This window comes from Aptenodytes patagonicus, unplaced genomic scaffold (genome assembly GCF_965638725.1).
Source record: "Aptenodytes patagonicus unplaced genomic scaffold, bAptPat1.pri.cur scaffold_116, whole genome shotgun sequence".
NCBI lineage: Eukaryota > Metazoa > Chordata > Aves > Sphenisciformes > Spheniscidae > Aptenodytes > Aptenodytes patagonicus.
This window is the reverse complement of record NW_027472060.1, coordinates 85,654-105,480: the sequence shown is the minus strand read 5'-3', so window position 1 is coordinate 105,480 and position 19,827 is coordinate 85,654. Positions and strand designations below refer to the sequence as shown.

Here is a 19,827-nt window from a genome sequence, read left to right as displayed (position 1 = left end):
TAAGGGCAAGCAGCTTTCTAGACTATGAAGGCGTCAAGCAGTTCTGACGCCCAAAACGTTAAGTTACAGTTTTCTAAAATGACAGGAAAGAAGTGAGACATTTAAAGTCTAATAGGTTTACATTTTAGGCCGTTCCAACACTGTATTACAGCGTAGCGGTAATCCTTTAGAAGGATAATGCACAGGTGTGCACAGACATGCGATGTTAAGTAGCAGCTTATTTCAGCTGGTGTTCTGATACTTCTTTCAGGTGAAACGATCCTTCATAAAATTTTACTTGCTTGCTTGTTTGCTTGTTTGGTTTTTTTAAACACATTCAAAAGTATCTTTCCCTTCTAGGTAAAATCATTCCAGTCAAAGCCATTTCTACACATTGGAATACACATGTGATAGTTCCACCTTTGTCTGAAAAGTGGTTGCAGACAAGGAAACACACCAAATGCTACTTACGGTGGCAAACAAAACTCCAAAGCAAGCTTCTTGACCCGAACCCTGAAATTTGTCTTACTGACATGCAAACGAAATCCCTGCTCAAATGCCTAACAAGTCTCTGAACGAGATAGTCCCAGTTCAGCAAAGGTTATTAGAAAAACTTCTTGATTTCCCAAGTTATTTCCAAACTGGAGTTGACGCCAGAACATCTAATCTGAATGCAAGAGTCTACATCAGGCTTGCAAAATAAACAGTCTATGGGCTAGGCCAACTTGCCAAGAAATTTACTTTAGCTACCGCACTGTGCAGAAGCGTTACTTGCCCTAACACGCTTCCACAAATCCGGTGAAGAATCCAGTAGACAGGAAGATGAGGGCAGTGGGAAGACTGCTCTCCCCTCCCCACTAACCGCTCCACTGTGGGATGACTAGCTAGCTGATCCCTTAGCTTAGATCCTGCCTGGGTGAAGACGCTCCATCTCTCACGAAACTCTTTGCATGAGAGAGAGAGGTTGGTGCACTGCAAATGGGAAACCTACGAAAGAGGCGGGTGAAGTCACTATGGTGGGATAAAGCAGGTAGAAGGTAGTGGGTGTCATGAGATAAAGGTGATTAAGGTGTTGCAGCAACAAGAGGGCACTCTAAGAGGAGTAAATTGGGCTACTGTAGCACAAGGCAAAGGCTACAGAGGTGAAGATCTGCTTTGAGAGGATGCAGAAGCGCCTACTGATGAAGGGAAAATGAGCGGAAGCGGTGATGAAAGTCTCAGGTAGAGCTGACCACAGTAATTGTTTACCACAGCCCACTTCCTTGGAAGCAAATGGTCACGTATCGTGCAGCAAGCTGATGTCTGCAATAGCTCGCATCCGAGCGAGACACCCCCTTCGTCAGCTACTGCACTGAACCTCGTGCTTTGAGAAGCTGACGGGGATGAAGGTTGTTCTGAGGGAAGGGTGCTTTCTGCTGCGCATGACCAGCACTGACTGCACGCGTCCTTGTGCGTATCTGGGGCACAGAATGAAGAGAGGGGTCTCTAAAGACTGTTCCCAGTCAACCTCAGTAGTTTGGATCGAAGACTACTACTACTTCTGCTAACTAAAGTCAAGCCCTGCATTTCAGTGCAGCTTGCAAATAACAGGAAAATCAGATCATCATGTCCTGTAGCCTCTACAGCCCCGTCAGACAAGAGGGATGTATTTCCCCCTTGATTCCCTGATACGCACTCACCTGGCTCAAACTGGATGGCTGGGCATCAACTAGTCTTGCAGACAGCAAGCCAGCTACAAGACACCTATTGTAGCTGTCATGAATGGCTTCGCTTATCGAAGGACCAGATTTCTTTAAAAAATTCAAGGTCTGAAACACCAATCAAAAACTACAGGTTAAGACAGCATTATTAGGCAGTCGCTAAGGTTCTGGATAACCACTAAGAGAACTAATACAAACGTTCACTTAAACTGTCAGAAAGCTTGCATCAATAATGTGCTTTAGGTTGGCAATCTGAGCAAGCGTTACTAGGGAGAGTCTTAAAGACGGCAGCCAAACTAACAGTTACAGTTTCTAAACCAAATCCTGTAAAACACAATAGCAGCCCTTGCAATGCTTAAGTATTTTCGAGCTGCTCTGTCACGACACAGGCCTTTCTCTTTCCCTGAACACTGACGCAAAATACATTCTCTACAAGCTAGAACTAACACACAACTTCAAATCACACTTTGGAAGACCCTTTCTGTGCTTCTTTGTGCAGAAGCTGGTTTATGTTGGAAATATTTGGCGAGCTGAAACTTACTTCAAAATTATTTGTTACAATCCGTGCAGTGGCTCGGAAGTTACAATTTGGCCAAGTTTGGGAGAAAAAACAAATTCATTTCTTCTTAAACAGTTAAGTAATTTCTCATTTTCTCCACTCTGTCCTCCTTTTTCAAGTTAATCAGGGGTCAAAACCCTAAAACTCGGGACTATGCAGGCAGTTCGACTGATGGGTAATAAAGCAGTAACAGCTTTCCCCGACTTCCACAACATTTTTGTTCTTGCCCTACAGCAACGTTCTACTCCTTTCTAGACATTCAATCCCTGATCGTGCTTCAACAGGAGACAATGGTAGTTTTACAGTCCCGAGAGTGGACCTGAAACATGACCGTTTGCATAAAACTGGCAGGATACGATTGCAATTATGCGTGCGGATGGGCAGGATGAGCGTAAAACGGTCTCTGACACCGAAAGCAGTGCCACAGAAAACTTAGAAGAGGTACATCTCTTGACAGTCTCAATAAAGACACAGTAAAAGATCACCTCCTTCTGGAAGCCGGTGCAAGTCATGCGAACGACTCCGGAGTTCAGCAAGCACGTACCATCTGCAGAAACAACGAACGTTTGACAGCACTCCGTACTCTCACAGTTATGTTATGACCAGTTCACATTTTCGAAATAGCCGTATCGGGAAAGATATAACTGAGTACCCATTTTCTTCATCACATCACTTACAAACTTGTTAAAAAAAATTACTGCGTGTAGGAATTTTCTCTCTAGCGCTGCCGAGGTGCTGTGCTTTCAGCTTCAGTTCAAAGTCGTTTCATTTTATAACCATCGCCACTTCACAGGCTACGTTACAAAAGCACCCAAACCCAAAACACAGCAGACCGTCAGATATGTTTCACAACACTAAATGCTTTCTTAGTACAACGTCATCAGAGTTGGGTTTGTGGGGGGTTGGGGTGTTTTGGCTTGGTTTGGGTTTTGAGTGACAAACAACGAACAAGAGAACCAATAAATGGCATTTGACCTCCGTTTAAGCTTATCGCTATTAAAAGCGGTGAAATACCTACCAAAATTATAGGTGCTTGGATGAAAAAACTGCTCAGGTGGTGGATAAGAAGGAGGAACTCCCCGGCTTAGACTCCGCTCACGTACCAGAATATCCAAAATGAGGTTTGGAGAAGTCACGCTTACCACAGTATCCAGCGACCACAATGCGAAATAGGGGCAATCGTGAAGGAATTCTTCTGGCCTTAAAGAAAACAAGCGCATAAGCTGAACGCCCACTTTCAAACGAATTGTTTGTAGGGATATTGAAAACAACTTAACAAAAATCTACCTTAGCGAATCTGGCATTTGAGCATGGTACCAGCGATTAATGTCAAATACACCCAAATAAGTAGATGGTCTTCCCTGACCATGTGTATTCACTTGCCAACTGAAGATTGATACGCTGGTCTCAGGAGACACTACTGTAAAAGACAAGACATGGTTTCTTATTTGTAGAAAAGACGATACACCTGATAGTTTTAAAACATCGCTTTCTGTTTTGACTTAATTCTGTTCCATCACTCATGAAACACAGCACTTTTCACAAATTTTTAGAAGGCACTCTCCTCAGAAACATGACACAAGTGGAGAAAATCCAAAGGCATTTTTATTAGATTTTGACACACGGTTGATAGAGGATGGCATCACAGAAGAGGTGGAAGTTGCCACTTCAGGACTAAATCAAAGACAATAAACAGAAATAGCCTAGAATGATCATGCAAGTGTCTTCCTTCCAACATCAGACATACGTTAAGGCCAGAGAGGGAAGGTGAATAACGCAGTCAAAACAAAAGGCTATGAAAGTTATCACTGCAGCAGGCTCAAAGATGTGGTCAGAGCATAACTGAATTTGTAAACCCAGAGATGTATGTTGACTTATTGCAAGGTAAGGAAAGACATCGTAAGAGTTTTAACTGTGTATATGGACAAGGAAAGCTGCTGCTTTAAGAACTCGTGTACTCCTAATAGGTGCAGGAACCTATTAGGTTTAGAGAGGACAAACTGGACAGGCAGATCATAGAACTATACAACGATTCAGGTTGGAAAAGACCCTTAAGATCATCAAGCCCAACCGTAAACCTAACGCTGCCAAGTCCACCACTAAACCATGTCCCTAAGCGCCACGTCTCCACGTCTTTGAAATACCTCCAGGGGTGGTGACTCCACCACTTCCCTGGGCAGCCTGTTCCAATGTTTAACCACTCTTTCAGAGAAGAATTTTTTCCTCATGTCCAATCTAAACCTCCCCTGGCGCAACTTCAGGCCATTTCCTCTCGTCCTATCGCTTGTTACCTGGGAGAAGGGACTGACACCCACCCCACCACAACCTCCTTTCGGGTAGTTGTAGAGAGCGACAAGGTCTCCCCTCAGCCTCCTTTTCTCCAGGCTAAACAACCCCAGGTCCCTCAGCCGCTCCTCATAAGACTTGTTCTCCAGACCCTTCACCAGCTTCATTGCTCTTCTTTGGACACGCTCCAGCACCTCGACGTCCTTCTTGTAGTGAGGGGCCCAAAACTGAACACAGTATTCGAGGTGCGGCCTCACCAGTGCCGAGTACAGGGGCACGATCACTTCCCTCCTCCTGCTGGCCCCACTGTTTCTGATACAAGCATACTGATGCCATTGGCCTTCTTGGCCACCCGGGCACACTGCCGGCTCACATTCAGCCGGCTGTTGACCAACACCCCCAGGTCCTTTTCCACCAGGCAGCTTTCCAGCCACTCTTCCCCAAGCCTCTAGCGTTGCATGGGGTTCTTGTGACCCAAGTGCAGGACCCGGCACTTCGCCTTGCTGAACCTCATGCAGTTGGCCTCGGCCCATCGATCCAGCCTCTCCAGATCCCTCTGCAGAGCCTTCCTACCCTCGAGCAGATCAACACTCCCGCCCAACTTGGTGTCGTCTGCAAACTTACTGAGGGTGCACTCGATCCCCTCATCCAGATCACCGATAATTATTTCAAACAGAAACTGACCGGCCACCAACTGGATGCAGATGCAGACATAGGTTTGCACAGGAAAAAAAACATTCAGGTAACATTCCTAAGCAATGGAGAGGATGATCTTATTGCTCAAAGAAGACAGCTGGAGGAATAAAACGACTGACAAGCATTACACAGATGACCCCACCATACGTCGCTGTAGCGTGTCAGCAAGCATAAAATAAAACCTATTTTGTCCTTTAAAGCAGCCCCACGTAACTTAAGCACCCAATTTGCCTTTTTCAAGAAGCCCAACAAGCTAGTCTATACAGATATTTAAGACTTTCACACTGCGGGTACAGAACAGCGTTCATTGCTTGGATTCTAAAACCGTTTCTTTTAGAATAGCCAAACACGGACATCAGAACAAACCTTCATTAACGCTATCCTCTCTGTCAACGTGGTTGCGAAATTTTTCTACAGTCTGGCAGCTGAGTAATTTGGCATTGCTGGTCTGCCCTCTCAAGGGAAAGACTCCACCCGTGAGATCTAAACTGTACCTTTCATCACAGTATTCCAAACCCTGCAGAAAAAATAAAAGGAGAGAGAAAAGGTCATTTGGGGCTAAAAACATACGTTATACCGAAACATGAAAGAACGTATACCTCTAGTAGAATATGCACAGTATAGCGTGTATTTCCCATGAGCTTATTTCTGATGGCCAATAGAAACGACATCTGACGTGCAAGAGAACTAAGTGTCAAATCGTAACGGGCAAGTTTGGCTGTAAAGGCTTTGCACATTTTCAAAATCTAGCATTTCCCTAATGTTATTCAGTTCTAAACATGTTTTGCAGAATTCCTTGCAACATCAAGGTTCCTTTACAAACCTAAACATATGTCTACAAAGAGATATCTGAAATAGCGTAACACATAAGCACGCAAAGCTCTTTGCTCCGTGTCTTGATTACAGAACTGATGAAGTTAGAGAAGTCATGGCATTACAGCAGCTAAAGCTCTGTCGAGAGGTATTATTATCCGTAGGCACACCACTAGAGCGAAAATGCATCTCTCTCTAGTAGCTATGAGAACTTCTTCCTGGTTAACGATCTTCTTTCAAACCGCGTAAGCTCTTACCAGCTCCTCCTCTAATCTTGCCAGAAACTAATGGGTGAAATATCCCTCAGCTCCTCCACCAAGCACAGCCAACAGCAAAAGCAGAAAACAGAGGGGACGTGGGATGCACATGGGCAACGCGTTTAGGATCACAAATTACTACTGAGTCAGCAAACTACTTTGAGATATATACAAACTCCAGCAGGGTTGTGTTGAACCTCCGATACCACCATTTTCTAAGTAAGCATTAACTGAAATACTGTCTTTCCAAATACAGCATACATTCAAACTGTCTACAATGCAACACATGAATTGTGTGTATTGTGGACAAATAGCAGCTCTACAATTAAAAAAACCCAACAAGCAAACCACCAAACAAAATCAAAAACCAACAAAAAAACACCACCAAACAAAAACCAACCAAAAATCCATCGTACCGCATTCGACCCAAGTTTCCCAAACTTTCAGAGCTCTAAAATGAACTGGCACGACACAACACATTCTCATATGATTTGATGTGATACCTCCAATTCACCTAATCTGAGAAGAGACAAGCTTTCTCTCAACCGTTCTAGGAAATGCTACCTATAAATATCGAGACTGGCTTTAAAAAAAAAAAAAAAATTCTGACATGACTAAAAAGAAAAATGCTAAATTTTGCTCTGAAGCATGCACAGTTCATTCTATTTTATCAAGTACCTTTGGACATAACAGACACGTGCAGAGTAGATAAGAAAAATCTAAACCGCCTCTTTGAAAAACTAGCATGAAGCCCAAGCAAAGAACCTCATTTTTATTGTAGAAGGAATAATCACTAAAGCCAATTTTAATAAAAGTTGTCCTGAACAAGTCCACCATTCGAAAGACCGCTTCATCAGATGAAGTACTAAAACTCCATAAACCTGTTAGAGGTGAATTTTCACTGCTAGAAATTTCAACTTTTATTCACATAGAAATGTTGGGGGGGAGCCAGTCCCCCCCAGAGTTGGGGCGGAGGGGAAGGGGGAAATAATATCAAACAAGTCCTGCCTAAGACAGCTTCTAAAGCAAACCAGTATAGTTCACATTTTCCACGCTGGGGCAAGCAAATCTCAGTTAAGGAACCCCACTGTATGGAAGATGTTCAGTAACGACTTTATTGACCAGTAAAATACGAAGACACTTCGCAAATGAGGTGCACCGGTCAGACTCTGATACGAAAGTAGGGGCTGTACACTCTGTCCATCCGCAAGCATTGTGTAGGACAAAGGTAAAGATGTGCTCCGTGACCATGACTGGATGCACGAGATTTAGCAGCTGCCGAGGTGGTATAAAAAAGATCTTTGAAAGCACAACTTAAACACACCCTTAGGTTGATTTCTTGAGCACAGACTTAAACCAGCCTTGAAGGCAATGGAGACAGAAGTTTGAGGCTCATTTACAAAAAGACAGTGCCACATGTTCCAAAAGTCCTATTTGTGACCTTTTACCACGACACAAAGTCAAAGATGCGCTGTTTCATAGCCTCAAGTCTGATTCCTGGAAAGTAAAGCACTGCTGTAGTAGAAAAGTCTTTCAAGCTCCCATGAACTCTATTCAATGAACGAGGGTCAACAGTAGTCCTCCTTGTTTACTCAGACTTGGCCTGGCAATTGGGAACACCTCTTAAATTTTCTGCCACGGAAGACAGACAAGAAACTTGACTCAGCCAGTCATGCAGGCAGACAGCCACGTAGTACTGAGCAATCTGTGACTACAAGCAAGTATTCTGAGACCAAAAGTGTCCGCTGTGGAGCACAGATCCTGTCCTAATGCACCTTTTGGGGGTTTGGGGGGGCTGGGAGTTAGTTTTGGGGGTTTTTGGCAGTAGGTGTTATCAGGTCTTGGTATGAAGCTACATGTGTAAGTGGCTCATCCGGAAGCGAGCTGAAGAGCCCGTCTTTTTGCCCCAGAGGGTCCAGCTGTTTAGTTCTCTCTTCAACTACCTCGTAAGATTGGTTCCTGTTTCAGTCTTCCACAACACTCATCACAGGGAAGCAGAAACAGCAGGGGAGTGAAATATCTCAAATCCAGAGACTGGTGCCTGACACCTCTTAGAAGCCTGTGAATGCATTACTGGTTGCATAGTCTGTAGAGGGTTAAAAGCCTCACATTAACTACACCACAGCTTTCTCAGGTCACAAACACAACAACAACAACAACAGTATTTAATCACTTTGTGTGCTTTTTTAAAAGAGTGGCAACGGGAATTTCTAGGAGACGCATGTTTAGAAGCTGCTTTTAAACATTTCAGCCTTCTGAGGTGGAAGCTGACACTCGTCACGTCTTACTCAGGAAAATAAGATGACCAAGAATTGCTGCATAGTAAAAGGTCCCACACTTTAACATTAAAGTGTTGAGACAGAACAAAGCAGCCACGAGAGAAACGGCTATAGACCAATGGGGTTTTTTCCAAAGAAGCACACAGTACAAGGTACGGTCTTTGCCGCTGCTAAGGCTGTAGCTACAAGTAACTTTAAAAGAGGATAGCCCCGTCTTCTCTTCCTACGTGCCATTAATTTGGTGTTTAAATGAAGAATAATTTTATTTGTAAAAGCTGCTTCCTCTTCAGGAATTGAATTCAGTTGGGCTCTTTGCAGGTGAATCCAGTTGGAACACTCAACACTGCAGTATGAAATTGTACGACTTGTTTTCAAAACCTATGGACAAAGGCCATGCCCAAGAAGACTCAGCAAGAGATTACTTCCTTTTCATTCATCTGTGAATTTTGATGGTAAATATTACCCCTGCCAGCTTAACTGATACTCACTTCGAGAAAATTTAGTACTAGTTTCATCCTTCCACACACATGCACGTCTTACCTCGTACATGACTTGTCCTGATGCCAAGCGTTTTCTGTCACCAAATGCTAACTGCAACAGATGTAAACTCACAACATCACCTTCACTGAAAAAGGTATAAATTATGACATTTGATTACAAAGCTGCTTTATAGTCCTCATTACCATTTTATTAGATCGAGACTGAAGTTTTCCTAATAGCATGCTCTTGCTGAAAAGAAAAACAGCACTTCCCAAAACATGGCAGTCGGTCACATTTGGACGCTAAAACATAGAGGAGGAAATTTTGACACTAACAGCTTCAGGGGCAAATGCTAACCATACAGTTTGAAAGCTTTTAGATGTTGTATGGACTAAACCTTGTTGGAAAGAGCTCTGCACAGTGAAGAGTTCTCGATCAAAGCTGCTTTAAGGTCAAACCTAAAAAGATTGCCACGCTGTGAACAGCTGAGCTGATGAAATAGCTTGCTGATGCTGAAGGAGGGAGATCTTTCTCCCCTTCCCTTACCACCAAAGTCCCAGTCCCTCTCTTGCATACGCTGCACCCTTCCACACGCTCATGTGATTCATTAGCCCAGCAGGAAACCATTGACTTTTCTGCTGAACAGCGATCGTGCTCTGCCACGTGAGCTGAACTGGCTCATGAAGGCTCCAAAGACTGCTAAAGTTGGCACAAGGTAATCGGCAATACCCTCACCTCCCTCCTTTAGGGGCAGGTTGGCAGGCTGTCACATTGGCACGTCTAGTGTGTCTAGATCTGCAGCCTCAACTACTTTTAATGGTATTTTAATACCATGGTACGAACAGCAAACAAATCGTGAAGCAGTCATCAAGAAACAAGAAGTCATTTAAGAAGGCAAGCACAAAACTACAGCCACTGTTGCTTTGCCTTCTGTCAGAAGGTAGGAACTAGGAGGTCCCTCTTCACGTCTGTTAAATCCTGTAAAAAACGGCATCGTAGGCTTAACACCTTCCGTACCCGAGAGAATCTCCTGCACAGCTAAATAAACAAAACAAATACACATGTATTAACTGTATGGGAACAAGTATATATAAAAAAGAAGAATTCAGTGGCTTATACAAAGTTTTTATTCACCTTTCTTGCGTAGACTGGACAGCCCACAAGTAGCAACAATTGCGAGGATCATTCTCAGGCTCTTGAAAAGTAACAGCATAGACAGGAACCCGTCCTCCTTCAAGCTGAGAGTGGTGCCTACGGGTTTAAAAAAGAAAAAGAAAAAAGGTGAGCCTACTGGCCCTAACTGTTTGTAGACGGGTAGAAGCATCTTCTGAGAAAAGAGCACCTTACATGCTTATCCTCAAAGTACAGAAGGTCATACTTGCATCTCAAACAAGTGAGTCAAGGAAGCGACTACTTCTTACGCAACAGTCAAGAGGTGAGGAAATTACTGACCGTCAAATGCAATAACCTGGGCTTATGCCCTCCTCTGCCGGAGGAGGAGGAGGAGAAACATAAACGATCACTTCAGCTGCCAGGCAAAAGATTGTCCAAACTGTTGTAGCCTACTCCAATATCGAACTTAAAATGCAGCATATCTTCTGTGCACAAAGTTAAACCAGCGCCAAACAGAAGTAGTTTCTCGTTGCTTTACTTGGACTATGTAAAGCATTTTTCTTCCAGACTTCTGAACCTTATTTGTACCTTCACAATCTATTCTTGCCACCTAATTACTGCTCCACTCTCTCTCTTTATGCATCCAATAGTTTCTGGAGAGTCACTGCAGATTTGCTCAAGTGAATCCCTATCTCAATTTGGTCAAATATTTCAAGTGAGATTGCTCTTTGGCAGATTTAAAATCGTCTCTTAGTTTTTCTGCTGCTTATAAATTCACATGTCCCTTGTGCTCATCTCCAAGTGTCCCAAGCAAACTTTCATTCACATGCATCGTTGCCTGAAACGTAGGAAAGAATATATTTTCCGGCACACATCAGCTATTGATTTTTCATGTCTCACTAGTTTCATCCTGGACACTTTAGAGAATATTGTCACCAAAATCACGTTATTGACATACTTAAGCCTTCCAATGTATGCCCTAATTGCAGGAACTGGTCCTGAAAAATAGTTTTTAAAACCGGTTTCATCGAAATACACACATTGCCTGCTTTCACTGAATACCACGGGTAGAACAAACGGTCTCATACAAATCAGCTCTGTCACATCCTCGCTGCTTGACACAACCCAAAGCAGCATGCTTTCCACAATTCCTCAATCCACAGGCACACTAAGGAAAACAGTCCTAGTCCACTGGGGAGAAGGCGGTCCACTTAATCCATGTGTGACTTAATAGTTGTTCCAGAAGAGGATTTCTAAACATTCCAAGATTATACTCAAAATTCCAGTCCCTGAAAAAGTTCTCTTGACATTAACATGCTTCCTTAGGCAAAAAATTGAGACGCCGGCACCTCCAGGCATGGCCAAGTGTAAAGGCCTACTTACTCCCTCTCCAAAGTTTTCATATCCCATAGTGACAGGTAGCCGTCCGAAAAACCCACAACGAGCTGATTGCTTCTGCTTATGTAGCACAGGGTTGATATCGCTGTTCCTGAAGGATTTTGTAATTGAAAACAGAGATGTCTCCCTTCTCTGGTCACCGTTTCTCTTCTTTGTGGAACTTCAGCAGGAATTCTGGTGACAACTTCTAGGCCTACACACACAAAACCACGCAATAAATGAACGTGTTATGCCATTTAGGTTGCATTTTAAACGTGACATAATCTAATTCTACCGTCCCAGGCAGAATACCCACTTATGCAACACTTTTTTTCCTATCTCCATTTTGTATGTATTCAAAGACCATAAGAACTCTCCGACTGGACAGGTATTCTCACTCGTCTTTCAAAACTAGGTAAAAGTGTAACCTTCACAGGCAAATTCTTCTTGGACTCTGTAAGTCAGGACTTTGGGCCTCATGACGAAGCTCTCTGAAGTGGCATCAGCTCCTGAAGCCACTGTTGTAATGGCCAAAACAGCATATGCAAGCTGAATACACAAATTAGAGATCTCATTCACCCGAATGCATGACTTTTGGTAAGTCGGATTTATTTCAAAAAACAAGACTAAAATTTGCCCCGAGCCAATTAACAGAAGCAGAAGAACATTCCCAAGAAATAGGGCACCTCTGACACAACTTCCTATCAGGCAGCTGCACGGACTCAGACGGTAAAATTCCCACACCTCACTGGCAAGAATCAGAGTGACACAGGGATCTTGGTGGCAGGGGGGCATTTCCAGCATTAGAAGGAGTATTAAGCCACTCCCATTTTTAGTCAGTTCAGGACTGTAAGGTGTCAAACCGCCACCTGCAATCAGGGGTCATAAATGTCTGCACACTCGTATCTTCAAGGTGGGGGGCATATTGTTTATTTACAAGACACAAGTTTTCTTACTTCTAAATTCAAGTTGAAAAACTGCAGGCTTACCCGATGCTTCTGTTTCATTCTGACTGCAAGCTAAATCATCCAAACAAAGGTCAACCAGAAGTAGGTGACCAACATCTGTAGCCACTGCTGCCACTCCAAAGAGCCATCGCAGACTCTGATGTAGGTGCTGAGTGCTCACACTGGGTCCTCCGTGATTAGTTATGGGTTCTATAGCAGTTACCTACAGGAAAACTACAAGTTACTGTTTAAGCTGCTTGACAAGCCAAAGAGAAATCACTCAAGAGTGGAGCCAGAATTAGCACATCGGAAACAAGAAAGTACATACAGGATCATAAGACATAAAAACAAAGCATTGTTCCCAATTGTATCGAGGCGGGGGCGGGGGCGGGAGGGAAGCCCTGCACAAAAATCTGTTACTGCCTTCCATTTACTAGATTTCCTACAGTTATTTAACTGAACTAACTTCAACTTCAATGGTGCATTCTAGTATTACAGCTTACCAATTTCCATTTCCTACCTAGAAACAATTAGCTCTAAGAAACTTAGAAAACCAGTTATATGCCAGAAACTTTACCATATTTAAGGGACTTAAGTTTAAGAAGGACAAAACTACATCTAGTTCTCCCACTGCTCACAGCCCACCAGCACTGTGATGCAGTCTATGCCTTCTTTGCCAAACAGGTATTAGGATTCGTGGTGGCGGTAAGTCAGGCGGGACAGCGGCCAAGTCGCACGGTAGACACACCCCTTCCACGGGGACGAAACATTTTCAGAAAGTGTTGAAGGGACACGCTGCCCTAGTGAAATTTACACTCGTCCTCATTTAGAAGAAAAATAACCACCAGAGAAAGTAAAAAAGGTTTTAAATGCGCACCAGCACTTTTATGAATGTGAACAAAAATTTAAAAAGCCAGCCTAAAACAACCTGTGTCCTGTCTATGCTGATCTAACTAATCTAATAGGAAAAAGATAGGAAGCAAAATGAAAGCAACAGACCAAACGTGCTTGGAATCAAGAGCATTCAGGGCAGAAGAGCAGAAATTCAGGTAAGCTTTGGCTTTATTCCAAAATTCATAACCTTTACCACACAACAGCCAACTTCCCCCCCACACCCCCAAGGCTTCTTCATATTTTCTCCTGAACCATCTTTTTGTGGTGTAGACAAACTCCCCAACACAAGTGATAGTTATAACCACGTTCTATTCCAAATCACTGCTGCAGACACAGATCCAATATGTGACGTGATCCTTCTTAACCTTTCCTTTTCCTATTCCCAGCTTACTTAGATTTAAGAAAGAAAACCTAACAAAGCTATGTCATTTTTCACAGCCACAATTTACTTACTGATTATAGGCTTATGTCAGCACACAGCTTGCCTCTCCGTCTGAAACGCCCAGATTTACCCAGATGATAGGCAAACTAACACAGAGGAGCACCAACCCGGCTCCTATCTTCAGAAATTACCACCGTACAAATGCTTACTACTGGTAACCGCACTGTAGCATTACAAACAAACAAAACTCCACCTGTATGCTAGCAAGTCAAACCAAATCACGTTAGGGAAAGCTGAGTAATAAGTAAGTATTTATTTGTTGCCGATGCTGAGAGGATAAAGATGGAGTGAATCTTGATGTTCTATTAACTTACGCTGGTTCTTGTTTACATGAAGATAATGAGACTAGGGGACATTACATCATTGGAGTTTACGGGTTATAGAAGACAGAAAAAATTAGTAACGTCACACCAGTGTATCCCACCTACACAAACACAGTCGTCAATAAGCAGAGATTCAAGGACTGCAGACTGAAAGTCGATCTTTCAACAGTCTGTCGGATAACTCTCTAAAGGCTCTTTTTTCCTACCCGAACTCAACAGAAAAATGTGTTCTGCTCTCAAGTCACCTGCTTGCTAGTCTGAGATTCATGGGAATGTGTCTAAGTCACGCACAGCTCAGCTACGGAGGTTTGAGATATTTTAAAGAAAGACGGTATTTCCGACAGAAATTAACCGTTTAGGAAAAGTATGTTACAGGCTCTTTAAAGAGTGGGGTCTTCTTCTTTTCACTCTGGCCCAAAAAAGGTATCTTTCAATGCCTTTTTGTGGAAGTGGAGAATTAGGTAACTACGTGCTCTACCACAAAACCAGAAAACTTCTTTTACGATCAGTAAGCTCAAAAGACAATGGTGCCGTTAAGGCCGAGATTTTACATCAAGGCTCTCTTGACTGGATCCTCTGTAGAAAAAATACCTCCTACAAAGAGACGCTCCAAAGCTTTTCCCGAAACAGGATTATGCAGCGCCTAACAACATAAAGGCTTCGTTTCTCCAATTAAAAAGGACGTACCCTTCCTGGAAGAACAACTGCTTTAGCCACTCTTGATATTCCAAGGTCGTACAGACAGAGAACACTTCCCTCTGCTTCTTCCAACCCAACCAGCAGTCCAGTTCTCTTCTGCCAGGAAAACTCCTTTACCACACGAACAGTGGGAGGCTGTTCATTTACTCCACTGAAACGATATGCAGAGCGCCGCTCTCCTGTCACAGAGTTCACTACCTCGAGTTGAGGACCACGCGCCAGCCATGCTAGGCCATTTCTCCCTGTAAGAGAAAAGAAAGCTGACTAAAGCAAATTTCCAACAGAAGATGGAAACAACTGAAAAAATCACAGTCACCGCCCCTTCCCTTCAATAAAAGTACCTAACAGAGGAAGACCGACTTACCTAATTCTGGTCCATTATTTAAAATCACCCATTGAAATCCTCAAGCAATACATCTTAAAATTAACAACCTTATTACTTTGCATCTCTACTTGTCATTCCTGCACTGAAGAACTGTGGTGGTTTGGGATAAAGATTACAATACCTTGATCTATACTCTTTATACCGTTTTCAGCTTGGTTTTGCTGGAAATCCTCTCAATCCCTACGGGAATACAAGCATATTTCAAAGCATACTTCAGATACAACCAATCTAAGCCAATTCATTTCTAGTGTATTAATTTTACTTGACACATGCCGACTTTGGGCAGGGATTTGGACTTCAACAGGAAATTATCTTAAAATGGGCACCGTGTTAGTAAATTTAAACTCTTACACGTGCTGATTACAGAAAGAAATTAACACATTTTGTTCCACTGACCTACTTCAAACTCAAAGGAAGTATTAACTCGATCACTGCCCTTACAGTCAGGCAGAGAGACTCTACCTGGTCTCAACAGAAGCCTAGACATCCCGGTAGGCACCCAGCTCTACTTTCAGGTCACCCAGAAAGTCAACTCCCTAACCTGCTTAGCCACCTTCAGCAACTCTCACTGGGTACTCATCTGCATCCTGTCAAATACTTTGGAAATATGGCTGCAGCGCTTAACAGTGCTATCCTCTTCCTTCTGTTTTTAGTCAGACTCAAAAGGAAAAACCAGGGGGGGTTGCCTCTGTAACACTGTAGAAGAACTATTCCTGCGTGTGATGGCATGACGGTCACAGAGCTTGAGCTGGTGCAAATAAATAGGGCCCAAAGCAACGCTTTTACCTTTTTGAAAACTGCCTTTTGTTTCTTTAGAAATTGAGGAGGGCTCACTGACTCAGCATGTTTAAGTAAACTATTTTCATAGCACAAGATTGGTGCGGGTGGTTGTAATGTCAAAGTTTAACTCTACTAACGTTTTAATTTTAGCATTTTTAATAGTTAAAACATCCTTTTTGTTCTCTCGATACCTGATGCATCTTAACAGCACCAACCAGACACAGCTGATACTATGACCCTATGCTTCAGGTAACCTCCGGGCAATAACAACTTCATACCAAGACCGAAGTTAAAGGAAAATGCTCACCTCCAGAAAACTTCCCGCGCAGCACAGAGTCGAGGCTTATCTCATCTTCCCCAAGTGCCTGAATAGTCCCCTCTGGAAACCGCAGCAGACTGCTCGTTACCTGCGCCGTTAGGTCTCGCATTCTTCACTGTAAGTAAGGAAACAAATGCAAAAATAGACTCCTGCCAGCCACAAGTATTTCTGAGATTGACAGACGTTCCATCAGTCTGCAGTGAATAATCTCCTATCCATCTCCTGTAGCTCTTTTCCTTAAAAAAGTGGCACTCAGGACGGTTTTTGATCTCACAGCAGAGCAAAAGGGGAATCCTTGGCTTTTCTGATGCCTATGAGATCACCAACAAGAAGTGATGCAGAGGTATTGACAAGACAAATAACAGGGGAAAAAAAAACCCAATAGACTGGGTTCAAGTCGACTCACATAGGTTAGTAAGAGGCGATCTGAGAAAAACCGTATTTTAAAAAGCTTCTCGGCAACAGGTATAAGTCTCCATTTGTGCTTTCCCTTGATTTTATACTTCATTATTTATTGTCAATTGTCTTCTAGCAGATTTCATGCATCATTTACGTCTTGTCCGCTTTTTGCGTGTTTATTTTTCACATTAAGGAATACCGAGTTCTTAACTACCTGCATTCTCAAATTCTTCCAGAAAATGTACTCTTGAGATGTTCACATTACAAGCGATACAGACTTTCACAGCTCATCAAGCAGAGAGTAGTTTTCCACACACTTATGACGTAAATACCACACAAGCACTTTAAAACACTGATTTTCTTCTACACTTAAACCCTCCTATTCCTTACTCCAGTCCTTTCCTTCCTATTGCCTGTCCTTATCACATCTCTGCAGTCTTTTGCAAAAATTTCTAGGCCTTTCAGCCAGTTTCCACACTTCTGTAGGTGCTCCACAAAGAGGTCACCTTTCAGCATGTCAAGAGAGATGCTTTTTGTGGAAAAACTTAAAAGCTGAAGTGATTTGCAAGACTAAAGAGGTGGCTAAATAAGAGATATTCCATACGCATGGAAATACAAACCACTTTAAGTAGCAGTGTTTTGCAAGTTCTGTGGGTTATTGAAAAAGCCTCTGGAAGACAAGACAGATTTAATTATCTTGTTCAAACAGCACCGCTTTCGTCATGAAGCCTCAAAAGGAAGATAGTAGACGTAGTTCGCTGTTCCTGGGTGTTAGGCATGCCGACCAGCTCAGGCATCAAACAGAACCCTTACCCTGTGCTACAAACCAGTACAGCCAGCCACTTCAATGTGCACACAAAGCCTACTGCATTAACTGTACCATACATGTTCTCCTGCAAAGAAAGTTTTATGATTGTTTCTTCCAGCGTGCACTAATTGGAATTGGCATTGGGATCTGCTGTACTTCAAGTCACAAGCACTCCATTTGAGACTCTGTTCAGTAACTTCTGCCAGCATGGAAACAACGAGCGCGTGAAACGCAGGAAGAGTAAGTCAGGGTCCGCGCTAAGCACAAGTCAACATTTGGAAAAAACTGTTGCCGATGGCAAAGCCAGTATTGCAGGACGCGGCTGCAGCCGGCCAGCCTGACCACTGCCAGCAGCCACAGCTGGCACAGGTCAAGTTCCAAGCGGGACAACTTCTTTGCAGTAGTTTTGCTGGGTTTGCTTTTTGGTACTTGTCATCATTTCAAAGCGACAGCGGGACGAACTTTTGCACTGCCTCTAGGGGCTCCAGAGAGTAAAAAGCCCCACAATTTGACCAGCATGCTGGCTTAGCTTAGTTGGAATGCTTCAATGAATATGTTTTACGAGTAACCCTTAGTACCAAATACTAATACAGATCTATCGGGTTGGTGAAGAGCGTCTTTTAAATGTTTCCGCTTGTGCCCATTGCCTCTGGTCCTGTCACTGGGCACCCCTGGAAAGTACTTGGCTCCGTCTTCTTTACCCCCTCCCTTCGGGTATTTAGATGCATTGATGAGATCCGCCCTGAGCCTCCTCTTCTCCAGGCTGAATAGTCCCAGCTCTCCCAGCCTTTCATCACAGGAGAGATGCTCCAGTCCCCTCTAACCATCTTTGTAGCCCTTTGCTGGGCCCTCTCCAGGACCTCCATCTCTCTCTTGTGAGACTGGGGAGCCCAGGCCTGGACACAGCACTTCAGGTGTGGCCTCACCAGTGCTGACGGGAGGAAGGGTCACCTCCCTCCACCTGCTGGCAACGCTCCTCCTCAGGCAGCCCGGGATACCGTCAGCCGCCTTTGCCGCAAGGGCACGTTGCTGCCTCACGGTCAACTTGGTGTCCACCAGGACGCCCAGGGGCTTTTCTGCCAAGCTGCTTTCCAGCTGGGCAGCCCCCGGCATATACTGGTGCATGGGCTTGTTCTTCCCCAGGTGCAGGACTTTGCACTTCCCCTTGTTGAACTGCACGAGGCTCCCGTCAGCCCGTTTCTCCAGCCTGCCGAAGCCCCTCTGGATGGCAGCACGACCCACTGGTGTACCGCCACTCTTCCCGGTTTCCTATCATCAGCCAGCTTGCTGCGGGTACACTCTGCCCCATCATCCAGATCGTCAATGAAAACACTGAACAATTAACGCCCCCTCCCCGCCCCCGCCAAAGTAGCCTACTTTCAAATATTCGGTTCGTCAGTCCGGCTTTAAGGGAGAACACTGACTATGACAACGTACATGAAGGAATTTTAGGCAACAGCACAAAATTCCACAAAGAGCACCTATGATTGCAGTGAATTAAAAACAAATGAACCTTTTTTGTAAATAAGCACGGAGATGTCTGAAAAACAAGTCTGTGTGGTAAGTACTTCATGAGTGCTACTGTAATATATTACAGTAGAAGCAAGAGAGTTTTAAGAAAAAGAGTGAACAAGTATCTTCCCGTAGGGCAGGTCATAGCATTCCCGGAAACTTCTCATCCGCATGCTCCCCAGGAGTCACCCCGAGTCACCCTGCCTTTGCCACTGCCTACCTCAACAGGCCAGGAGCACAGAACTTTGTGTGGCCAAATTGGAAATCAAACTCTACTGGGGAGATTTGAGTTTAAAACCAAACCACTCACCACCCCAAACTCCCCACCAAAGCAGAAAGAATTCTTCTCTGGCGGATTCTGGTTTACTCCTGAACACAGCTCGCACCTTGACACAGCGTAGTCCCGTCTACAGTGCACGTCAAATGTGCTTATCAGTCCAATACCACCGCTAAGAACCATCAAATAAGTAACACTCCAACACCTGGACGATTCACGTCACTTTACATTTAATCATGCTGCAGTTATTAACTGCGTATAAAAGCGTGTGAAAGTATAAAAGCTGGAGCATCAGGCACGCCCAGGCTTCCGAAGCTAGTAAGCCAACGGGCGTTTTAAACATTTTTTCTCTGGACACCTGGCTTGGCAATAGGGAGCCGGGAAGGTAAAATCCATGACAAATTATGAACAATAGAGATATACATATAGCAATCTGGTTCTTAGGATGTCTGACTTGCATCATTCTGCTAAGTTAAACCAAGGATGAGTGGGAAATCAAAACA

At 43.8% G+C, this 19,827-nt stretch overlaps 1 protein-coding gene across 2 annotated transcripts in view; it reads right to left on the bottom strand.

The window, feature by feature from the left end:
- LOC143173541 (protein ELYS-like) overlaps positions 1-19,827 on the bottom strand; it is a 75,156-nt gene that overhangs the window by 37,460 nt on the left and 17,869 nt on the right. For both annotated transcript variants that reach the window (XM_076363786.1, XM_076363785.1), the window contains exons 2-12: positions 16,317-16,443; positions 14,833-15,086; positions 12,529-12,709; positions 11,546-11,753; positions 10,184-10,300; positions 9,110-9,194; positions 5,587-5,737; positions 3,526-3,658; positions 3,257-3,438; positions 2,724-2,785; positions 1,659-1,787 (exon numbers count right to left, since the gene is read on the bottom strand). In XM_076363786.1, coding sequence (XP_076219901.1) covers positions 1,659-1,787; positions 2,724-2,785; positions 3,257-3,438; positions 3,526-3,658; positions 5,587-5,737; positions 9,110-9,194; positions 10,184-10,300; positions 11,546-11,753; positions 12,529-12,709; positions 14,833-15,086; positions 16,317-16,437 — 1,623 coding nt within the window. In that variant the 5' untranslated portion in view covers positions 16,438-16,443. The remainder of the gene's footprint in view (positions 1-1,658; positions 1,788-2,723; positions 2,786-3,256; positions 3,439-3,525; positions 3,659-5,586; positions 5,738-9,109; positions 9,195-10,183; positions 10,301-11,545; positions 11,754-12,528; positions 12,710-14,832; positions 15,087-16,316; positions 16,444-19,827) is intronic.